The 24,992-nt window shown below is 40.0% G+C and overlaps 1 protein-coding gene across 3 annotated transcripts in view; it reads right to left on the minus strand.

Annotated features, from left to right (window-relative positions):
- Window positions 1-7,096: 7,096 nt before the first annotated feature.
- znf385d (zinc finger protein 385D) overlaps window positions 7,097-24,992 on the minus strand; it is a 54,516-nt gene continuing 36,620 nt past the window's right edge. For all 3 annotated transcript variants that reach the window (XM_026316544.1, XM_026316546.1, XM_026316543.1), the window contains 4 exons: window positions 15,055-15,393; window positions 13,113-13,294; window positions 10,624-10,725; window positions 7,097-8,253 (listed from right to left, as the gene is read on the minus strand). In XM_026316544.1, the coding sequence (XP_026172329.1) occupies window positions 7,999-8,253; window positions 10,624-10,725; window positions 13,113-13,294; window positions 15,055-15,393 (878 nt within the window). In that variant the 3' untranslated portion in view covers window positions 7,097-7,998. The remainder of the gene's footprint in view (window positions 8,254-10,623; window positions 10,726-13,112; window positions 13,295-15,054; window positions 15,394-24,992) is intronic.

Below are 24,992 nucleotides of genomic sequence, written 5' to 3' on the forward strand. Positions count from 1 at the left end.
ACAGTCTGGACCTGTACTGGTCCACAGGTGTGACTCTCAAACCATTTTATCACTGGATTCACCAGAACAACTTATATTTGGAGCTTTCTAGTCATAAAAAAAAAATTAGATGAGGATAATTCAATAATTTTTTACCATGTTTGTGTCTGTGTAAGGTTAGTACAGTATGACTTTTTCACAATACACTGGAAAATTGTTTCCTTTCTAATGATACCAAGGTTATAAACATAACCCTGAAATAATGTTATGATTATGTCTAAAAGCCTGTGATTTTATCTGTTCTTAATAGAATTAATACTTTTTATCTTTTACTGGATTGTGGAACAGTTAAACTGTGAGATGTTTTGTCTCAGCTGCTTAGTGTGAGTCACAGTAACAGGAGAAAGCAATGCTGTCTGTATTCATGAGCGCTGTGATAAGACAGCTGTCCGACAAGTCCTTGAAATGTTTTAGATAACACTCATACTATTCATGTGCCCATGTTCTCAGGAGAGTATCAGAGTTTACAAGAAGTAGCTGCAAGCCAGTAGAACATTTCCCTCCTTGTGTGTTTATAAACTCGATCACACCCGAAGCAGAAATCAGCCTCTGGTTCGTCAGTTGTGCTGTTTTTATTTTTTAAAAAAAGGTTGAATACAGAGATACAGGGTGAATCGTGCCTGTTTCAAATGATAAATACCCTGATCTGCTGATCCCAGCAGCAGCTCACCAAACACAAAAAACTATGGGGGAATCTGGATTTTAAACGTTCTCTTAATGTTTTTTTTTTTTTTTTAATCTTTTTTTCCCTGAATCGATAGCTGAAAACTACATGAACCCTGTTTGAACCCAGTAAGTGATTATGGAGATGGCCATGCTGTAGGGCTGGGTGCTCTCAGAGAAAATTAGTTTCTGGTGGGGTACCTTGGATATTGTTATTTTCTGGTCTTGAAGGTGCAGTGGAATAGAGCAGTGTGTACTGGGTAATTTTGGCAGGACGTTGTAGTGACAGCCACATCTGTTTGATCATTGTCTCCACATGTGGTAGAATCTTTAGAGATTATTAATCAATTGTTGTGGCTGGGGAATTGGCTGGAATTGATTAATACCACTGTGCACTTTGTTCGATTTCACATTTTAATTCTCTTTACTGTATGCAATGGAAATGAAGGCAGAAAAGTTGGACATCATCATGTCTCTCTGTCTTTGGACTGTGGGAGGAAGCCAGAGAAATGGAGAGGTCAAACAGGCTGGAGCCATGTTGCTGTGAAATGACAGTGCTAACCACCGCTCCACCGTGCCATCCAATTCTTCTAAACACTGAGATGAAATGCTGAAAGGATCTTGTACTTTCTGCATTTACACAGACATTTAACATTTTTTTTTGATTGGCTCTGACATTAAAAAAACACTCTTACTTTCCAAAAGTTGAGAAAATTTAGAAAAACATCCTTCCTTCATTTATGCAAGTTGACTTGTAAACAGAGTAAATATGACCTCAACTAAAGACACCATTTTTCTATTCCCATCGTCAACTATACTGAAAAGATGTTTTGTCTCTTTGTCCATACTTTTTTCATTCATAACAAACGTTAAGGTTTTGTTTTGATGATTTAGGTCTTCTTTGAGAGCGATGCAAAGTTTGGAAAACTCCTCATCGTGCCACAGTTCCTGTCAAACCAACTGGGAATCACGAGTGAGTTTGCAGCAAACCAAGAGGAGAAACACATTCTTATTCTTTTAAATCCCCCCAAAAATAATAATAATAATAACATGCAGCTGAGGAGTGTGGTTTGCATCTGCCCATTTTTACACATAGTTTGTGTTTAAAAGAAAACAAACGAGAGCAAAACTTCAAAAATGCTCAAAATATCAAAACATTTTACATTTAGCTAAGGTGGAAAAGTAAAATGTATCAAAATGCAATAACCTCATGACATTCAGGAAAGGTTGTAGTTTGTGCTGCATTATACAGAGAGGTGCTTCTCTTATTTACAGTAGCTCAGCCTTGCTTTTAAACAGGGTGTACAAGATATTAGAAACCATAAATCACAGCAAACAGCAGCTCAAACTACATACAGGTGAATGAAAACCTCTGTAAAACAGATTCAATGAAAACTGGATATTCTCATGTTCAGGACAGACAATTTATTGTAGGACTTTTGTGTTAGACCGCATTAGTTTTTAATCTATTGAGTGTGTACATATCAATACCAATTCTATCATGGCATTGAACACACTGCTACTTAATATATCTTCTTTAATGATGGCGGTGGGTATGTGTGTGTAGGTGGATGTAGATAGATTGTGCATGTGTGCATTTTGTGTGTACTTTACATCCAACCTTTTGCTCGGAGCCTATTTTGGGCTTCACTGAGTCACTTTCAAATTGCAAAGGTGTCTGAGAACAAGCAGTGAACACATTCAGTGACTCCTCTGAAACCTCCCTGCTCGTTAAAGTGTTATCTTTTTGTTACTGGGGCCTAAAAGCACTCTGCAAAGCACGCTGAACACTAAACCAGGGCGCTTTTAATGCAGGTGTTCTGTCAAATTCACAAGCGAGACCATGTTTCAAAAAGATCACTGCCCGAGAGTGAGGCTTTTTGTAAGCCCTGAATGTCCAGATGAAGTAAAAATGTAAAAAGCCTTAATGGACTGAAATGTTAATTGAGGCATTTATCATGATGCTGAATCAAAGCTTTTACAAGGACATCGAATCAAGCTGCCTGGACCTGCCCAGCCCTGCCAGGAGTCCCCAGGGACATTATCAGTGCAGCTCATGTCGAGTATCTGTTACAACATCCTGCCTGAGTGGTGTGGCCTTTAGGGAGTTCTCGTCTCGACTGGCTGTAAATGAAAAATGAAAAACAACTTTATGTAACTAATGAAAACCAGTGAACTTTTTTCTGGTTACTGTGACAGAGAAATGATGAATTTGACAGAGGAGTTTGGCCAACTGAGCCTAGCAGGTGGCCCGCATATTTAAATCACCTCCCTGTGCAGCCAAATGAATCAGGGCAATCGCAGAAGTGAAGACCACACGGACACAGTCTGTAGCAACCGCAGAAGAACACGTCTATTAATTAACTCCAGGAACAGTGATTGCTATGTTTTATTTTAAAGCTCACTGCTATTAATAACACTGCTGTGAGTCCCATTGGAAAGTTATCTGTTGCCCTATATTTCAAAAACAGATGTCTACATGCTGTTAAATGTTACTGTGGGCTTGTAACCTCGGTAAAGGGCTTGTAACTTTTGGCAACTGCCATAAATAATTTTGTCAGACTGTGTGTTGTAATTCATTGTTACTGGTTAACAGTCTGTGCTTATTGTAATCTGGTCATAACCAAACAGATAATAAGATGAGACACAATGCTTTTATTCTATTGTTGTGTTGCTCTCTCTCTCTCTGTGTCACTGTGAGATAGGAAATGTCAAATGAATCTAAGAAAGGGCTTTTTTTTTTTTTTTTAATGACAGGGGTTGAAAATGTCACATAATTATGACTCGGGATCCACGATAACAGACCTGCTGGAAAAGCACCCTTTTTGTATCTTAGGATCATAATGAGCTGTGTGTTTTGCTGACACCTTCATCGGGCCTGATGATAATGACATACAGGTTTTGCCCATTAAAAACTAATAAAATGAAAAACATTCTTTTATTCAGTTTCCCCAGGTTATAGTAAAGAGACTGGCAACATCACTCTGAGCTCCATCCAGTCACCATTCAAAATGTGAGAATTGTATTTATTTTAACTTCTTCCAGTCACACTTCTATACTAATCAGAGTGCGTTGCCATGTCAAGTCAGTTCATTAGTCAGACAGACAATACACAGCATTCATGTTATTTTCAGTTTACACATAAGTACCAGCTGCTAGGAGCAGATATTTTTACTGTGAGTGAAGAAGAAGTCTAATTTTGTTCCCATTACTGTGGTAGTTTTTCTGGTTCTGGTACAGAAATGGCCCTCACTGAACACAACACCACAATGAATCTCTATAAAACTGGATGCGGTGGTTGTAATTGGAGCTGTGGCCACACTAAGCAATTATTTATTGGTAATTTGTGGGTTTTAGCAACATGGGAGGCATTAAAATTCCTACATGACTATGTTAAAAATCCATCATATTAACAGTTTGAAGATATTTGGATATTTAAAATTGACAATTTTATTTCAACCAGTACAGTAAAGGGTTCAGTATTTCTCTGCTGGCATTATATTAAAAACCATTTAGAGCTTTTATGATTTTAAGTTTTGGTTACAGCACAGTAACTGTTCATCTTCATGGTGGAACTTTTCGCTCTTAATGTTGTTAATTGTGTTGTTGAACTATTAAAAAAACAAGTAAAAAACCCCAGAGGTGTTAATTTGTTACAATAAGTTAAACATTCATTCTTGATTATTTGATCCAACCTTATGTTTCTTAAATCGTATTTAATTACTTGACATTTGATGTCAAATAAATAATTGGCTGACTGGTAGTGTGTTTGTTCCTGCCACTGTGAATCTGAATCTGAATAAATAGTTGTTGAAGATGAGAGACTAGTCAGTCGACCATGTTTTTACATTTCGTTAACTGAATTTTAAAAATGGCTGAATGTGGAAGATCATTTTTTCATCATTGTATAACTATCTTGAAACACGCCCTCCAGGATTGCATCTCCCGGCCCTGGAACGCCTCCCCCCCCCTGAGAGAGCTAGTGGAAGTGTCTGTGGGGAGGGAGGTCTGGGCATCTTTGCTGAAGAGAATGGATGGATGAAACATGCTTCAGCTAAGGTTCACTTGATTTCACTGTGCATCAGGTCAACCAGAGCCAAAAACTCAGATTTCTCTGTGTCACTCTCACATGTGAGCTACATTCCAGTACTCGCCTGGTTGGACGTCCAGCTGTTCGAAATGTTCTCCCCACTGATGTAGAGGGAGTCAGTCAGTGTTTTTCTCCTGAACAGCAGATACACAGGCCCTGTGTCCCACTTACAGATGTTTGTGATTATGGCTCTAGTGAGATTAAATGGAAGTGAGGTGGTGGCCAGAGATTCAACTTGCTGAGTAGCAGCCTGGTCCTCAGGCAACCTGCTGTATTGGTTTTGGAGAGCGAGCAGGGCTTTGGTGGAAAGAAGCTCCTTCATCTGGTGATGGCCAGCTTTCATGTGTCGGGGAGTTCCGGGGTAGATGTGATACAAATGAGGGATAGATGACTAAGCAATGGGTTCATGGAAAAGTTCACATAGTGAACAACTGAGTAGAATATGTACCGCATGAGTTATTGTGTTGTGGTGAATTGGGGTCTCTCCAAAATGAATTGAGGCGCTCAGATGTGCTTTTGTCAGGGATGTTATTTCCTGGATGGAAGGCGGCCATCTAGGCTTTAAGATGTCAGACCTCAAGAGTGTATTTATGGTGTGTGCGCAAGCATGTGTGTATCACTGTCATCAGGTTTGAGTGCCTATCAGTGGTTGCATGTCTGCCACGTGTATGTGTTTTTATTAATTCTACTCCAAGTGTTTGCATCAAGATCTTTGTCAAACCTATTCTTTTAGAAACAGGTTCACGTCTGCAGAAAAACGTCCCCTTAATATCTTCATTGAACAGATGGAGATGTGTTGCTGGCTCTGTATTTATTCTGATTGTGTCAGGTGGATCAATGTGTGGCACATGTTGAAGAGAGACTTACAGAAGAAAGATGAAGTCCAAACATGAGCGAGAACCAAAAAAAGTACGGAAACAAATACAGAAAAACTATATTGATGAATCTCTAAATGGCATCACTGTCACTGGGAATTACGACTTACTATATTTTGTGCCAAAAACCACAGCTTTTTCTAGACCCTGGTCACTGAAGGATGAGGCTTGCAAACTCGCAATTTTTCTTATTGCCAACAAATCTCAAAAACCAAAAGAGGGAACAGTTCCTCAAGCAGCATATTTCTCTGTGCCACAGCTCCATTGATGCCAAAACACTGTTAAACAGAAAACAATGAGCCACAGTTTGCCTGAATGACATGTTGATTCATTACTATGAACACTGGAAATGTAGTTTATTTTGAGTCAATACCACATACACTCTCTTTTTACTGTGAATATTGTATTCATCCACAGCTAAGAGTTATCCTCAATAACTGCACTATGAACTACTGTTCCAGGAACATTTGCATAAATGCATTTTTAAAAGTGTATTTGGTTGAAGATTATACTGCATCTTCAGTATGAATAGTGTCCTATAGTGTACTCAGAAGGTACCGAGAGATGTGCTGATGAACAGATTTTCTTTTTGTCTTTTCATCGTCTTGTTGACAATAAGAACAACTTTGATACTAAAGTAAAGTGAATGTAGTACAATGCTGTATGTACTGCAGCATTATCATTGCTAACTGCTGTAACTGTTCAGCATGAGCAGCTGCTGTAGAAAAATAACTGTATTCAGGTAATAATCTGCTACATTGCTATTCCAATAGGTCATCTGTCATTCGGCACCACAGCAGCCTGTTTGCCAGAAATGTTCTGCTAAATTTAACCAAATGTAATACATTTCATATAATTTGTAGACCTATCTGCTCTGCTTGCTCAGCCCTGCTAGCTTCTAGTTAAATACAATGTTTTAGTGTATATAATTTAATGGAATTATTGTTTGCGAGCAGCAGTATTTACATCAGGATTATAGACCAGCCTCTGTACAAACACACACTGTGATCCAAACAAGGAGCGTGACCATTCCTCAGAAACATATTTTGTTAGTAATGGAAATGGTGTTAGGAATTTTAATTATATTCTAAATTTAAATTTGGTATTCTGAATAGGACTATGCATTAGAGACTCTGCCACTTAGATTTTCCTGCTTTCTTCTTTAGGTTTGTGTTCTGAATCTAAACGTTGCAGTTTGTATGTGAAACGAAATGTTCAGAAATCTTGGAAAGCTGAGCGATCGGCCCTGTAGTTATGAGGCTTTACACACGCCTGCTTGATAAAAGTTACTGAGTGTGTAGTTTCCTACAAACTAATCCTGTGGCTCTCACGTCTCATTAATTATCAAGTGGCAGCCGATACTTTGAGCGTCATAACGGCACCAGGACGACATGTGACAGCGCAGACTGATCTACACGTGGCCACCAGCTTTAACAAATTAGGATTCTTTTTATTTGAAACTGTTCACCTTTTACACACTGACAGTTAATATACACAAGCCTTTGTGGTCCCTCTGGCCCGAGACATAGTCAATGATCATGTGGTGGAATATCGTCTGGGATGGCTAATGGTGTATGGAAACACACGTCCAAATAGGCACACACGCACGCACACACGCACACACACACACTCATACATACATACACACATGGACAAGCACACATGCAGAAGTACACGCACTCATACACACAGAAAATGCAAGGACAAATACAAAAACACACGTTACAACACATACTCTAACCATATAACACAGTCTAGCAATCTAATGTAGACATCAACAGAGCAGGGGCTTAAAGTGCATACAGGAACAACTGAGGGCCTGGCTCGCTCTTATGATCAGTAACAGCCTTTTAAATTACGAGCAACAGTAATCCTCCACTAAAGCGATGATCTTAGTGCCACGCTGTAGCTTTACAAAAAGCATATCCCTACCATACTTTTAGCTCAAACTGGGCCTTGCATTCTGAAATAATGACACTGCATAGTTCACAAGGTTAGTCTTATACATTATTGCGGTACAATGTAGGTTCATGTTTAGGGTCCAGGTATGAGCCGTGAGCTGCAGGATGGCACAGAAAGCATGTATAGTCCACGTTTTCAGTGGGATTAGAGAAATAAATCCATCATGATAAAGCGCCAAATGCTTTACTGCTGTCTGGTTTAGCTCAAAATGTAGGATAATCCATTTGGGGACACATGAGAAGTCCAATCAACGTGTAAAGATGTTCAGTATTCCAGATGCATAGAAAGAGCACAGATGCTGACATGGTTCCTTGGTCTGGATGAAGCACATGGTTTGGTCCTTGACAAGCTCCACCTGCGTCAGACAGGTCAGTAAGGGGCAAACAGAACTTGTGGGTGGGAGGTCCTGACAGGCCCGGGGGCCGGGCGGAGCAGTGCAGCAGGCAGGGTCTGTGAATGGAAGAGGGCAGGTGTTGGGGCGTGGTTAGTTGCGTGGTTCGTGCGGTGTGTGAAAGAGTTGCCAATGGCGGCGGCGGCGGCTGCTGCCACCGCTGCCAGGTGAGCAGGAATGATCTGTGCTGTCAGAGGCGGACACTGGTGCTCCTTACCCAAGGTCAGCTTTATCTGGCAAAAAAAAAAAAAACAACACCCACACAATTCATATCTGTATGCACACAGTGTAGACAAAATCATGTGAACACAATAAAAAACACCTGCACTAAATTTATCAGCACTAAATCCCCATTACATACTCTTCTACAAAGCAGATCAGGACTGGGGATCACTTCAATGTTTTTGTACTTGAGATTTGGTGCAAATACCAAACAATCTTTTTTCTTCAAGAATTATATCAAAATAATCACAAAATCATAAAATACAAATAAAGTTTATTTGTATTTTATAAGATTTAAGCTTAATATAAGTAAAATTGGCCATTTTTGCAGACATTCTACTCAGGCGACAACAATTATTTTCATTAGTTATTAATAAATCTACCAATCTTGTCCGTTAATTGTTTGCTCAGAAAATCCTGGAAATCGTCCAAAAACAGTTCCCAGAGCCCGATGTTATATTTCCTGATTGCTTGTTTTGTCTGAACGATCCCACAATCCACAAAGTCACTGCTACACGCCAACACTACATATTTCACTGCATGTCTCTGTTTGTTAAATGCCAATGCACTTTATCTGCTCAGTTGTCACGACTGTCTGGAGAGTTCTCGTGAAAACCCTGGATCAACAGAAGCAATATGTAAAGTCACAAAGAGGGTTTAGCTAGTGAATTTTCAATGTAAGAAAGCAAACTGAAGACAGTGCCGCTGCAGAGTTGAGACTAGAGCTTAACTGGGCATCAAGCAGGTGCCAGAAATCAGCTGCTAATTGCTCAGAGTGATCTGCAGAACACCAGAGCTTTTATTGGAAGCAGCACTGGAAATGCCAACCCCTTCAGGTTATTTTTCAGTTGTTTGATTAATGTGCCTGCAATCTGGACATTGGGCGTATGAGAAGTTTTGTTTTCTTGGAGCTCTGTTACTGTCTAAAAACTAAAACCTGCTAATTTAACTGCTGACCTCTTTTGTAGCACTCAAATGCTGCTGTTCGTCCCAATAATAAATTATGTGGCTGTGTTTTTACAGTGGAGACTTCATCCATCCATTTTCTATACCTGCTAGTGGAGACTTAATAAGTCTAAAATCAAAGCCCTTTTATTTCAAAAGAACGTTTAGGTATTTTTTTTACTGAGAAAAAAGAGAAAGCTTGGAACACATAAACAACAAAAAGATAGACACAAAGAAAGAAATGACAGTGACAGTCAGACAGTGCTGAGACTCCAGCAACAGCCTAATAGGGTGAAAAGGTCACCAAAGTTATCTGACTTAATCTTCTGTATCAGTAATGGAAAAGCTATGGCTTCACAGCGCCAGGATGGCAGCCGTTGTCATGGGTTATCAATCGCTGACTTAGGCATCGTAAGCTATGGGAAGCATTCTTTACTCTCCGCTCATCAAAGAAGCTCCTCTCCGTTAACTCAGTCAATGATGGGTTTCAGAAAGAGTCATTTCCCCCACGCTGCTAACCCCCGCGCTTTGTTGCGGCAAACAGTGGGTGTGATGAATGCTGTTTTTCTGTAAGACGTAAAGTTGGGCTCTCCTTTATCATTCCCACATTGAATCCACATCATTGTTTCCTACATCCTACCAACCCTGAGTCATGTTACACTGGAAAAGAAAAAAAAAACCATTTAATAATTTACCTGCAGTGTCAGAGGGCCAGGACTGTGAGTATCAGAAAATTAAACAACCACCTCTGGAAAATATGTGAAAGTCAGGTCACTGCACTTCTCTTAGACTGTAGTTTGTCAACTTTCCTGACACTAAGCTCATCGGCCCTGACGCAGTAGATCACACACTAGGGTACTTCAAATTTAAAACGACATGTGCAATCACCTTTCAATAGTATTTGACCTCAGACTGCGTTCTGCCTGCAGCGTGTTGGTTCAAGTGAGTTGTCATTTTTGTCAATAAAATATCAAGTCTTCAAATTAAACCACACAGTTCTTTGCCGTGAATCTTTAATAAAAGACATGCAACAGGTGATCCACTTAGGAATGTTGAGATTTTATTGAATAAGGTGCCGTCCAATAGATTGAATGTGCCTTATCAAAGAATAGACTCTGAGGCCTTGGGAGCTTTTGTGCTGATAAGAAACTTTACACTGCCAAATTTCTGCACCCAGTTTTGTTCGATGTTCTCTCACACACTGAGCTAGAGGGAATGATGGATATTGGGCTGAGCATTTTATTGGACCTGCAAACTGCACGACCAGGAAGTGGCTGGAATATAAGAATGACAACAAACACAGGTTCAGGTATGAAACAATAGCTGCCTCTCATGGTTTGAAAAATCTGTCTCCTAAGAAGCTGTTTGAGTCACTGTGATTGTTGTGTCGACACCAGCACTTTAGTTGCCGATAAGATGACCGAGGCGTGACTCACCGACTGCTTGGTCTGGCCTTTTTGCGGTTTGCTGTAGGGGCTGTATTTAGGTTTGGCTGGTTTACCCGCTGCTCGGTCTTTATGACGCCGACTGCTGATATGCTGAAAATGAGACAGAAAACAAACTAGGTCTCAACATGTCACTCTACTGCGGTATGCACATGTACTTCTAACATTAAATTCATTAAAATCCACCTTTTTCCATTTCGGCCTATCTGTGACTCTGTATACATGCCCCAAATCATAAAGCTTTTTGACATATCTTTCACAAAACAAGCCAGGAAAAAGTCAAAGCAGCTGAAAATTAAGGAAGACAGTAAAAGGTCTTTCTGATATTGAGATGGTGCCGTCACCACTTCTGTTGTTTCCAGCACAAACACAAAGACGGCCAAGCTGCCAAGGTGGGCAGACAGGCTGGCTGATGCACTTGTGAATGTGCACAACTATTCTTGGCAAAGCTCATCATATTAGTAACTTGTAACTAGCAGGGAATAAACCTGTCAATGAACAAGTCTGATTATTTAGTCTGGTCAATGAAAAATGCTTATGATATGAATTAGCTAAAGTGTCATATTGAGTCTGTGGTGTTGCTAATTATTTCCTCCAATTTAATATAATGACTCAACTTGGCTACTTCTAAGATCCTGCAACAACCAGTAAGACTGAATTAGCAGTCGCCAGTTATAAAATACTGTTTAACAGAACAGATCATTTTGCAGTTTGAATGAATGTTTTTAACACTTTAACAGTAGCTGAAGTCTGTGCTGATTATAGATCTGGAGCAGGCCAGAGGAACAGAACCCATGTTCCTTCAGGGCCACCGCCCTGCTTGTTTTCTGACTAATCCCTGCAGTATCTTCCAACTCCTGATTCATCCACACCATTCATCTTCTGGGGACCATGAATATCCACAGCAAATGGAAAGGAAATCCTATAGGGACTACAAATATTAAACCCAGTTTAATGACTGCAGCTGAGATACTGCATCTTTCTCTGGGTGATAGCCAGCCAGTCCAGGGAAAAACATTGACAATTTTTGTATTACAGGTTGGTTGTGTTGCTTTACAGATGCCAGTTACTTCAGCCTCAGGCGAGATGCCATTTCAGGGTAGATAGCTTATCATGTGCTGAGGTGGGAACCTGACCAACAGGGAATGAGGGGGAAAGACTAAAAATACATCTCCTGTCTCAAGGCAAAAATGTATTACAGCTTTAAAGGTTTCACTGTGACCGGAGCCACCTATGGTGAAAATGACTGCAGTTATAGCTCTGCAAGGTACAGTACAGAGACCATTACCAAATAAAGTGTTATGTTTCCATGTTAAGTACTCTACGTTCATTATGAGAACAGAGACTGAGAAATATATAAAAGGTTTTCTGATCCTTAAAGCCCAGAATCAACTGGTGGGTCTGAATAAACAAGTCAAATACAAGAATCTGAAATGACATATAGTGAAATAGTCTGTAACCTCACACCAATATACAGTATAATTCAGTGTGGGTACATTGAGTGAGTACCAAAGACAGATTTCTGACTGTGTCTAAATTTCACAAGTCCTTGCAGTGGATTTAACAATCACACTTTTCTTCTGGTTTCAAGCTGTAACTGAAATTTGTCAGGCTGGATTCTATTCAGAGAGAATTGCAGATGTTCAGAAGTACTCGGGAAATGTCCCCACATGAAAAATTTATTTAAAGCGTCTCTATTTTCAGTAAGAAGTCTCAAGGTTAACACAGACAAACCCCAGTAGTTTTTCAGGTTTTGTAGCTGAAATCCCCCTCATGACAGAATGATCAGCAGCTACAAGAGGAAAGATTTGTGAAGTGCCCTAAAGCAACAACCAAGATACACATTGGTGGAGTTTATAGCCAAGTCACGCTGAGGATCAGATTATTTTCATCTTACTATCGTAACCCAATTTTCTTAACATAATGTGGAGTAGAAATATTTTTATTTATCTGAAGAAAGGGATTATTAGAAACTTAGTTTGCCTGGAGAAACCTGATTCTGTCATATCTGTGCTTGGCCAGAGCTTTGCAAGAGCGTTTGCTCAAGACTTCACAATGAATGCAACACAGCTGGACAAAAGGAAATTATCATCATTAATTAAAAAACAATCTTAAGTCCAACAGAAAGGGAGCTCTAACACTAAGTAAATGAGTATAAACAAGTAGGCTGTTAAAAATGTGCAGACTTTTATGAAATTCCGACATGTGCTCTCCTACTGAAAAATCACTGTCAGCAATCTAAATACTCCAACCATAAAAAACTCCTAATGCTTCATTACAGCTGCATGAAAACAGTGTAGGTTATTACATGTGTTTTCCAACCATCCTGATTTCTCCTTGGACTTTTTAGCCATTTATTTAACGCACATGTTTGCTTCAGTTTGACATGTGTTGAACATTGCATGAAAGTTGATTATGCAAGAATTCAGTTTTCTCTATGAACGGCTGTTTCAGGGTGTTCCAGTCTCCATCCGTCTCACCTGTTTGAGCTGAGTCTCTGAGTTGACATGCACATCACACGTCTCACAGTAAAACGTCTTGTTCTGTAAGCCTGTTGATGATTTAGTGGACAAAGCCAGTTTGCTTTTGACTCCTGGCCGGGGGAAGGACTTGATGGAACCAACACCACTCCGGGCTTCAAGCATCGTCTTGTGTTTCGTACCTGCAGATTCAAACAGCCTTGTCAGCAAATGAACTTAACCCACAGCTAAAGAAGCAACAGGAGAAATAAAATCTATATTCTCATGCGACAAATAGAACAAATAGAAACAAATTCACAGAATCGTCTTAAAAAGCTGCAAACTATTCATGATGTATCTATGGGAGAAATAACTGCTACAACAGACAAGTATGGAACCAATGATCCATAGTGAGATATTAATGAGAGTTATAGCACAGTCTCCAGTCAACTCCACAGGTTGCACAGTGCGTATCAGAGGCTCCCTGCATGGGCTATAATCATTTGTTTCCTGTTATTTTGACTTTTGTGAAATGTGAAGTTAATCTACATATGGATTATCTGTTGTTAGGCCTGATCTGACTCAAAATGCCAGCACTGTTAACACTGTCTGTCTTGAAGAAAGAAGAAGAAGCTAAATCCTCCAGGATGTTCAGATGACCATTTAGCCTTTGCCAGAGTGTCTAGTATCGGCCACACTGAACTCTGTAATGTGCTAACCACTGAACCATAATTACGTTTTATTTCACAAAATGAAAACTACAATAACTTACAGAGGCAACAGCTGAGCTTTAAAGGTCAATAGAATACAATCATTCCATTAGACTGAATAAAAAAAAACAAAAAAAACAACTGACAAACAAATGACATTAAAAAAATATTCAACCTGTTGCATAGTGAGAGAGCTTTTCCTCAGTCTCTACATCAAGCTGCCAATAAACATCTGGCTGACAGTTAAAGTGCATGTTGCATGCCCTGAAGCTCAGCAGTGGGAAATGATCATTCATCATTCATACATCATTATGAGAACCAATACTTCCTGTACTTCGCACAGAACAGATTGCATTCTCTGTGTAATGTGCTGAGTTTCTGCAGAACTGCTGCTCTTAGGTTCTCCTTTGGAAGGAGATGGAATATTTTGGCTATTAGAAGAGATAGCAGGATACCGCTGAGACACCCGAGGAAAAAACATCCACCCACTTGTCAAGAATGAGCTACAACAACGGCTCAGCTGCCTGTCACACTGTGTTGAACAAGCTTGATCAAACTGAGCTCACATGGGTCCCTTTCACTGCCTGGCTGCAGCATCTGTAACTCTGAGGTCATTTGTATTATCCAGTACTGCCCTTAAATCTGTTGTGTTGGTCACTAATTAGATGAATCCTTAATTGGTTGTCCCCTCGCTCAAACTTTCAATAAAACTATCAATATTTAAAAATGACGTTGTTAGGCAAAAGCTGTGAAGCTGTGAAGCTCGGACTCAGCAGACTGTGCAAACTGGTTATTTGTCTAACACAGTGATTCATAATACACTCTGTGTTTTTGAATGTAAGGATTTCTCACAATACCTGATCTAAGATTCATACAATAGAAACCAGTGACAGAACCCCCCAAAATTTATAACGTGTTTTTCAGGCCTGACAGCCAATTTAACTCAACAACAATGACAAAAAAAACACTTCAGCACTGCTGCTGTCTGATTGTGTGGAAATCCACTGGATAACAACCTTCTTCACAACAAGCACTGACTCATGATAACAAAACCCTTCACTGCTTCTGATACGCTTTTCATAGAATTGATGCTACAACAAATGGAGTAATCAAAAGCAAGTAAAATAAGTTTTTGATGAGAAAAACACCTCACTGTTACAGCACAAGTAGTCCTTTATGTATTCTGTACTGTTAATTACTACAAAGTGAAGTGGTGCTTATGTTTGCACCTAATGTGGACACACTCCTCTTACCGCTGTTGTGAGCTTCCAGCTGTGATGCTGAATTGACCGCCACTTTGCAGAGCGAGCAGTACAGAAGACGTCGCGCTTTCTCTTCCTCTGTTTCTGTGTCTGTCTCTGCCTCAGGTTCATGCTCTAGGTCTGGTTCTGAGGAGGGGCAGAGATTTGATGGCCTCTCATCCCCTCCAGCAACTGAGGTAGTCTCTGGGGCTGTGGCTGCCGCTGTGTTTGGGACTATGGGTGAGGCCACAGGTGCCTGTGCTGGCGTTGTAGGGGTTGCCAAGGATGCCAACTGTGGTGCTGGCCGGATTAAAGGGGATAGTGGTTGGGGCGATGTTCCAGGTATGCCATCTGTAGAGAGAATTACATGATTAGCTGTGAATCACATGGCTTCATCCATCATTTAGATAATGTTAACTCTTTGTTTTACTCTTTCATTTAGAATTGAGAGAATCATTTCTATTTTGTTTGTTTTTTATCTGCTATCAAAGGTATTTCTAACTAAACTTATGGCTCAGCAGGGATGGCTTAGTCACAAAACACATCACACTGTTTTCTAAAAGTCTGATAGACAGGAAAGGCATGTACTCCCTCTGAGGAAAAATCATTTGTCAGCTCAGAAAGCGACATCTCAAGTCACACCATCCTTAAACATATCGACCTGTTGTTGGTGTGGTGATAATTTGGCTACTTAACGCATCATTAGGCCGCAAAGTCTGGAAAATATAAAAATTACTTTGTCACCTGATGCATGGCTGGTATACAGGTAGCGTGCAAGAGCATTCTTACCCAGGAATATGAGCCATGTGAAGCATCCTGTGGAATGAGCAGCAAAAATCCCTGAAATGTGTCTTTTTTTTAGCATTGTATTGCAACACATGCTGCAAATCCACAGTGATGAATGCAATTAACTCAGGACAGGAGCTCTGAGGCTGTAAACACGTCACCTTGTCACATATTTTAATGGGTTTTGAAGATTGTGTAACATTTATTTATTTGTGTTTGTAGCTCATATACCTCTTCATTTTTTCAGATTTGGAATCTGCTACTAAGAAATTCGATTTTTTAATTAAATGTATACATATATATATATATATATATATATATATATAGCTTTGCCTAAACATACTAATTTCAGGACAAAAAAAAACTTACTAAAATGTAAATAAGTTCAAAAACAACAACAACCAGGAGTTTCAGAAACTTAGCCATTTCTATTTCTAGAATTTTATGCAGGAAAACTGAGCCAATCACGCAGCAGGTTATGAGATTAGACCTAATGGATCAGACTTCACTTTCTGGACCATGATAATAAAAAAAGTTTACCAAAGGCTTTCCAAGCTCAGAAGATGGGTTCAGTTCATTATTGATTATGTTCTGTGCAAACTCATAGCCAACAAATCCATTATTCCTAACATTACTAAGATGGACAGCTCTGCAAAACAATCAGCCTTCAAACCCACTGTCAGTGCATGAGACCACATTAACATGATACACAAACAGCTGCTGTGCTCTGAAACAACTGCTTGATATTTTTAGGCGAAAAGAAGCAGAGGATCGATATATTTGACTCATAAAACAACACCACATGTCAGTGTATGGAATACGGAGGACTGATGCCACATTTACGAAAATGAAATTTTGCCTTGGCAGCACCACCTGATCAATGCCAATGCCTCTAAGTTCTCTGCACTCCAGTGTGACAAAATGAAGATGAGCCAGCCAGGAGAGCAAATCAATAGTGAATTATGTCATGCTATTTTTGTGAGCCATTATATATGGTCCTTATTTATCCCAGCGGAGGTGTCTGCAGTTGGCGCCACAAAACCGCTCAAAGTTACATCGTCATGGGGTTCACTTCTGCCAAAGGTTAAAACATACATGGTGGAGATGAGAGCAGCAGGAATGGTTCTGTTCTGAACTGTAATGGAAAAAAACTTCTGGTGAAAGCAATTTATTCAAGTTTAGGTGCTGCCTGGTATCCAGGGAGTGAGGTTTATTTTAGTGTTGCACATTCTGGATGGAAGCTTTAAATACATGTCAACGTAAGCATTGTGAATTGTTCTGATTCATTAACCTTTGAATGAACAGTAATAAACAGAAATTCTCATCTCAATATAAGAAAATATGCACTTCAGTAACACATCTCACTGCAAAAGCAGGATTAAACCCTGTTGACCTGCTGAATACTAGACCTTTCAAAAACGTGTTAGGGGGAGACGAGTGTAGGATTTTACATAATCTCCTCTGTTGATTTAACCAAAAGAAAGACTTGAGCCTGAAATTGAACTGCTGGTCAGTCTCAGGCTCCATTTTACTGGATCATCTATCTACACCAAGATGCTTGAACCTTTTCACTTAGAGTTGGTGACTGTTAAGATGCTGTTTTCTATAAAGAGTTTCATACACTGTGCATATCATAAACAGATGTTCATACTTTATTCAGATGCAATTTTATTTACACCTTCATATTTTCAATTACAAACCAATGACCTGCTGTCATCAGTGAAACTACATTCAGCAGCTGCAATTTATCTTGTTTTCACTCTCACCGTTGCTGCTGCAGTTCTTTTATGCCCACTACAGTAATTACTAATGGCCCCTAACAGGATCTGTCCATCACACGATGAGGTGACCTTAAGCAAGGACGCCTATTGATTACTTTTACCAGCAGAGGATCAAGCACCTATGACTAATTCACTTCTCTATATATTGAACATCTGTATGTGTTTTTGCAAATGTTTCAGCAGATGCCTATGGACTGATCTAAAGAAGAACATGTGGCATGAAAAGATTATTATTACGCCTGTTATACTCAGTACCATGACTGGAACATTATTTAAAGCCAGTGGACTCAACTTGAAATGGGGAACAGTGACTTGCCTTATTAGTTTTGCGTAATTTATGTTCTGTTTCATTTCAGCTGAGAATGAATAAGCTACAGGCAAAAGCCAGAAAATCGACCCATTTCTCCCAGTGCACTTACTCTAAACATTGCCATTCTTACATTTTCCAAGATCACAGAAGCACAGAAAGACATAAATTTTGCATTTCAACCATAAGACTATATAAATACAAATTTCATCATGGTTTAGGGTGCCCAGTTTGGTTCTGTCTTTCAAACATCTTTGTTATTTTCTAATTATAGCTGTTTATCTAAAGTGCTGTAACAATTACCTGCAGCCATAAATGAAGCTAAGCGTACCTCTACATTATTAGGTCCCATCAAGCCCAAGCCATTATCCCAAAAACAATAATTAATCTGCAAACTATTTATGATGTGGCTGACCTTGTCACTCCTGATGAATAATGTTTATGCCACAAGCAGAGCAGGAGTGACCTCTCTGCTCCCTGCAATTAACCACCACCTACTCCCAGCGCACTCTGGTGTGCCAGGCATCAAAACAACCTGAAATCACAGCGATTTACTCACTCGATCGCACCGCGCTCACCAGCGACCACAAAGCTGCCATCACACCTGCTGCTCTGGGCAGCTTTTCAATGGCATGGACACCAGACTGAGTGTGATTCCAGAAAAGTGCAAGGAAAGGTTTGGTTTCTGTGTGAGCCAGCGATTCCTTTGCTGTGAGTCATCATTTAGCTGCTTTTGGCTGATACTCATACCATGCAAGAGCTTCAATAAATGCACCATCGGAATAATCTCAAAGTGGTAATCATAGATTCTCTGGTCTTGGTTAGATATTATTTTTGGTGCCAAGTTTTCTTTGCGGAGGTTGGGGTTTGTTTTTTTCTGCTGCACCTCAGATTAATTTTGTTTAGGGCTGCCTCATGCTTCGTTCTTTATTTATCAGCAGCTGGGAAACATAATCTACAGTCGTTTCTTTCCAGAAAATTTCTCTCTGGCAAAAACCAACTCAAATTCACACTGGTTTGAAAAGCAAATGCAGCAGCTGATGCTGGATCTCACGTAGTCTGTAATATCAGTTAAAGAGAGTAAATAGTTCTATCAGTCAGAAAAATCATCACTTTTCTATTGGAAAAGAAAATGACAGGGTGGTTTTATTAAGGAATACATCAACATCTGTTTGTTTGCTCTGATTTCTAGGGTGTGAAGATCAATATCAATTCTGTGAATGCAGCACAAAGATGGGTCCATAAATTGTTTGCCATAACTTAGTGCAAAGACTGGAAGCAGGAGGAACCAGCTAACCTGCAAAAGAGGAAAGACAGGCAGATGACACTGTGTTCATGAGCTCGCTCCAGGGTGGAGAAGATGATCATGGCCCAGTTGGCAAGACTTAGTAAATTTTCTAAAGTTAAATGTCGATAAAACACAGAATATGATTTCAGAAAAACCTCCTACTCAACGTCCTGAGTGTAATTACGGGCTCCATTGTGGAGGCAGTTGAGTGTTATAAGTACCTCGAAACAATGATGAATAATAAAGAAACATTCATTTTGAACCTAACCCCTACCTTGGAAGCAGTTGTTGGACTTCACACTGAGGTGCATATGTTAAAGATGTTTTTTACTCTTATATCTGTGCATTATGTATGAAGCTACAGTCAGGACCATATTGGCCGGCCGCAGTGTAACGACAGGAGGAAGCAGCTGGCCTGGCACCCTCCAAATATAAATCAGTTTAACTGTTACTGCCTGTGTAAAGATTAAACAAAACAGGTTGATTAGCACACTTGCGAGATATTACTCATACTTTCGATCGTTGGAAAGAGCAGGTCTTTGCAGGCTGCTTAACACTTCCTGGTTCCAGCTTTGTATCTGATGCACAGGCAGAGTCTTCTCATCTAACACTAGCCAACAAAACAAACAACCTTAGAACGTCAAACCAAACGAGGAGGCAGATAATCCCACCTGCCAGAATATTCTAATACTTCTTTAACATCTGCATATAGACTAATCCTGCGTGTGGTTTAAATGGGGAATAATGAAGAAGAACAAGAAAGTTTCTGTCTTCATCTGCCCACTTATTACAGAGCCTGGTGGGGCCATCCCATGTTAAGTCATGCATGTATTTGCCCTTGTGTTCAGGTGAACCCCTCGTCCACAGTGTCATTAAAGAAGCATTTGCTATTGGAAGGGCAGGTGATTAAAGTGTTCTTTGGTTGGCCTAGGACACCTCGCACTCTGGGAAGCCTCCAGTAATCCATATCCCCAGTCAGTGTGACCTAACTGGCTCTGCAAGGCCCAGTTAAGAACTCAATCCCCTCTCATTAATGAAGGTAATGACTGTGATCAATCTAAAGTTGGTATGGGCAAGCCAGCTCTGACAGCAAAGTAGGTGGAGGGAGAGAAAGACTCAGATAGAGAGATTGAGCCCACTTAAAAGAAAGAAAATGATAAGAAACAAGAACAAAAGAGGATAGATTTGGAAGACAGAAAGAGAAAAGTTAAATGAAAGTGAAACTGGAAAAGTAAGCAATCTTTGAAGCAAAACAGCAGAGGGAAACCAAGCATGTGTGAGAAGAAAGAAAGAAAGAGGAGGAGAGGACGTGAGAAGGTGAGAGGAAAGAGATAACATTAAAAAAGAGTAATCGAGTATGGGACACAATTAAAGTGAGAGAAATTCAGAGGGTGAGTTGTAGAGGTAACAAAGACAGAGAGAATCGAGATAAGGACAGGTACTGCGACCCTTTGAGACAGGACACCGCCTCTTTTCTTTCCTTCATTTGTACCTTAGCCTCTCCTGACTCTCCCCTGAGATTTGCTGTGGCGATAGAGGAGAAATGCTGCTCAGAAATCCTTCCACTCTGCTCAGACTTTCAGGCAATCACAAGCTCCCCAGAGATCTGATTACCTTTCTCAATGAAGCCGGATTAAGCACTTTAATTAAAATAATTGGGCTTTATTATATGCTGTCACAACTTAAAGGACAAAAATCCCTCATGGCTCTTGAGTTCTGTCAAATTTCATTCTGCTCCTATGATTTTTTTCCTCCCCTCTCCCCCTCTCATCAGCATTCAGAGTGAGTAAACGAGAGTCATGGCTGAATATTCCTCAAGTAAAAGATTGATCAGGTGAGAGATTTGCATTCATAAATAAGTGTGCATCAATGCTTGCAATCATCTATTTTGTTGAAGGGAAGAAACTGACATTATTTCCCATATTTAGCAGCAGCAGGACTCATTGATTTGAGCTCTCGCTGATTTATCTCTTTCCAATTTCATTCAAAAGCAAATGATCCAGACCTAATTTCTTTTGGGAAGTTTTTGCAGTTTCATATTGCCGTCCAGAATTCCCACAAATGAGAACATTTACAGCACCATGCAGGTACGCAGCCAATCTAATCACACACTCATCAGGTTTGTTACTGTCGCTGACGTCTGTCTGTAACAGACTTTTTCCAGCCCACCGTGTTTGTGACTCAGGCACAAAGGCAGTAACCTGGGTGAAGGAGGCCAGGGTGGGGGAGCGGATGGTGGGGGGCATCAGCGTCTGATGGGGACCTCAGCAAGGAGACAGTGCAGGGGAAAAAGCCTAAGCTAGCCTCCTGGCTCCCTACTCCATTGTACAGCTGCTGTCAGTGCTGGCATGGCTCCCCTGACAATCTGCTCTTTAATAGCTAATATCAGGGTACATTTCCTCAGGCACTGGACTGGAACTGAGAGATGGCGGGCTGTGCTGTAGGCATTTCTCTCTCTTCCTCTTTTCCTTTCTCACTCTACCTCTACTCTCCCTGGTGGTGGCGTAAGGACACACACACGCGCGCACACACACACACACACACACACACACACACACACACACACACACACACACACACACACACACACACACACACACACACACACACGAGCTTGACAGGCAGCCGCTGAGTCACCCAGCTAATCTATACTATCTCAGTGTGTCCAGCTGTCCATCCAGCACAACAGTTCAGAACAAGTTCAGCAATAAAGTTAAGAACAGGGCAGCTCAGTGAGTTTTATAATTTCCACTCTGTGATTACACACCTTCACTATTCACTCATTATTCCTCGACAACACACTGGTCTATGCACGTCAACCTACAGACATTTGATTCAATTTCAACTCATTCCTCCAGGTCTGCTTAAGGTCTGGGGGAAGTACAGTGGAACATGTGAAAGAAGGATGTATCTAGGCTTATTTGGGTTACGTTTACCCAGAGAGTAAAGAAAGCTTAGTACGGGGATTAGCACCTGTTTCTAAATGCTTCTAGTTCCCAACATGTTGTCTTTATACAAACTCAGGTACAAAGTGGCTTCAGCAGGGGAAGCCACCACTGAAAATCTTTGTGGCAACTAAAGAACTGACTCTTTGAAAAAATAAAATAAAATAAAAGTATATTGAAAACAAATCTGACTGTTTCATGAAGTGAGTTTAAATTGATTAATTCAGTTACTGTCAGGCATTACGGATGTGGTGGGCCTACAGTTCACGCTGCTAATGAACTGTAGACCTCAGCTCTGAAATGACAATCAGGTCTGTCTCTGAAACTGCAATAAGCAACCATATTCTCCGTTCCCTGCAGTGCTTCAGAATAAAATTATTGCACATGTATTTTTCACTGGTAATTTTAGAGCAAAACAAACCCACTGAAAGCCCACTCTGCAAAAGCAAACAGAGCTCTGCTGCCCTGTTGTTTCTGCCTACACCCATTACTCTTCCCTGAACTCGGCTTTTCATTAGAGTGAGTTTGGTGCTGCTGATATACCGTCAAATACTTCAGCCTTGCAGATAATGCAGCATTTACCCGCTTGGACAATTAATTCTTCTGACATCTGAGCACATTAATATTCATTATCCACTGCCACTTGTGACAAACTGCCGCCCTCACACACTGTAGATATGATAGTACGATGGTGTAGAAATGTGCTGGTGTATTTTTAAGGGCACAAAATGATTAATAACCATTTGTCTGTTTTGTTATGATGGCTGGTTGTTTAAGATCTCTCAGGTCTTTGCCTGTGTTTAATGTGTTTAAAATTTTCCAAAGGCTTGGGTGTATTGTTAATGTCTGGGCTATGGAGAGTCCATTACAGATGGGTCTCAGTGCAGATACAGTACAGTGGGAGGAGGTCAATCTTTAGCCTTCCATCTTCCATCTGGAAAGACAATTTATGTAAAGGGCTATAAATGCTACACTGTTCACTCAATATGGAAGTCAAAGCTAAACATGTGCACTTTAAAACATTAACCTCATCTTTCTATAATTTACCCCTTAGTTTGGAAAAGTCATCTTCATCATGACGATACACAGCTCACTAAAACTGACCCTGACATATTTGGTGTCGTCGAGACATTTAACTTAAATTCTTGAGGTTTGATTTGTTGTCGGTGAGTTGTGTTTTCAAATCCAGGATACTGGTGCAAACAGAAGCAGCTAGAAGTCATTTAAGGTTTTGCGACGTGAGGTGCACTCCTAAAAAGCCCCACCCATGCAGTGACACATGCTTATTTCCCTGCTAACATTATTGCTGTACAAATAACTGCACATACTCACATCAAAAACACACTTATACAAAACTATTCAGACTATATGTTGAAAAAATTGTTTTTGTGAGACAATCCAAAGTAGTTTTAAAACACTGATCATTATTACGCAGCATTATTTTATACCCCTTCCATTCACAAGAACAAATTTCTTTTCATTCTTCTGGCTTTTCTGTTGAATGTCTGTTTATATTACTGCCCTCTTTGTCTCGACTGGTTCCCACAGCACCTGAACACCCCACGTCACATACATCACTTCCTTTTTGTAGTTATAAAATGAAGAGTGAAGAAGAGCAAACAGTAAATACTGTCTTTTACAAACCAATTATATGCAGCAACAGAGGGAGCGAAGACTCAGCACATTAAATATGAAAGAATAACCAACCGTGGATGTTAGACAAAAGCATTTTAGCACAAACTGATAAATATGTCCCACCTACTTTGATTTTCAGCAAATTCCAATTCAAAAATGACAATCTCATCAATCATCATTTTGAAAGGGCCAAGTTTTAAATTTACTAGTGTAGTAATTTTTGAAATCAAGAGATTTCACCACTGAGTCCTCTGAGATGGCATCCAGAAAGCTAGAGGCTGTTTTATGCCAAATGTCTGTAAATGCAGCATGGATTAGAGCAGGGGAATCTGCAGTGCTGTACAGCTTGACATTTGTACAGCAGTTTCATAACCATGGGATGTAAAACAGACTGCTGCCAGGTGTAAAGCTCCTAATTTACACTAAAGACACATACATTACCTGCATTAGGTAAAATATATAAACTGTTATCGTGTTGTTGGTGCTGTTTTCTCACCTATGTCAGTGTTTATGAGCCGATATAAGCAAGCCAAGACTTTACTTTTACTACATAATATGAATAGTTGTACGGGTTACACAACCATTAGATGCCAGTGAATTTACATGTGTATAGGTCACAATGGAAAAAACATGGGCCACAGTGAGCTCCAGAAATGTGCTCTTACTTTAAATATTTCTGGAATATTGGAAGAAGACGTGGGCAGAGGTAAAATTAACCCCAGAGCAAAACTTCTCTTGTTACAGTTAAAGAGAAAGACTTTCATTGTGCCAGCTTCATGACATAGTAACAGGTAGCTTAAAGGATATTACACTGGGAAAGGCAGAGAGGACAGGGTTTCTCTGCAGTGCTTTAAATTACCAAATGTGTTTTCCTCCATAGAAGCAATAGAAAACTCAACTGCAGATAAAATCATTTAAAATAATCTGCATCTGGTTTCTGTCAGGTGCTGTAAGTTGCAGTTAGTTTTTGTTGACTTTTTTCAAAGTGTTTTTAAGCAGGAGTTCCTCAGAGAATAAGAATCTTTCAGCAGACACCTGTCTGAGATAACTGGATTAAAACAGCCACCTGGCTGCACCGTGATGAATATTAACTTACACAGAGTCAGCATTCAACAATGTGCACCAGCAAAAATGTAATTAAAAAACGAGATAACAGGAAAATGCAAAGTACAAATTCAATACTGGAGGGATGAGCTTTGGAGCACATA

The sequence above is a fragment of the Mastacembelus armatus genome, chromosome 16 (genome assembly GCF_900324485.2).
Source record: "Mastacembelus armatus chromosome 16, fMasArm1.2, whole genome shotgun sequence".
NCBI lineage: Eukaryota > Metazoa > Chordata > Actinopteri > Synbranchiformes > Mastacembelidae > Mastacembelus > Mastacembelus armatus.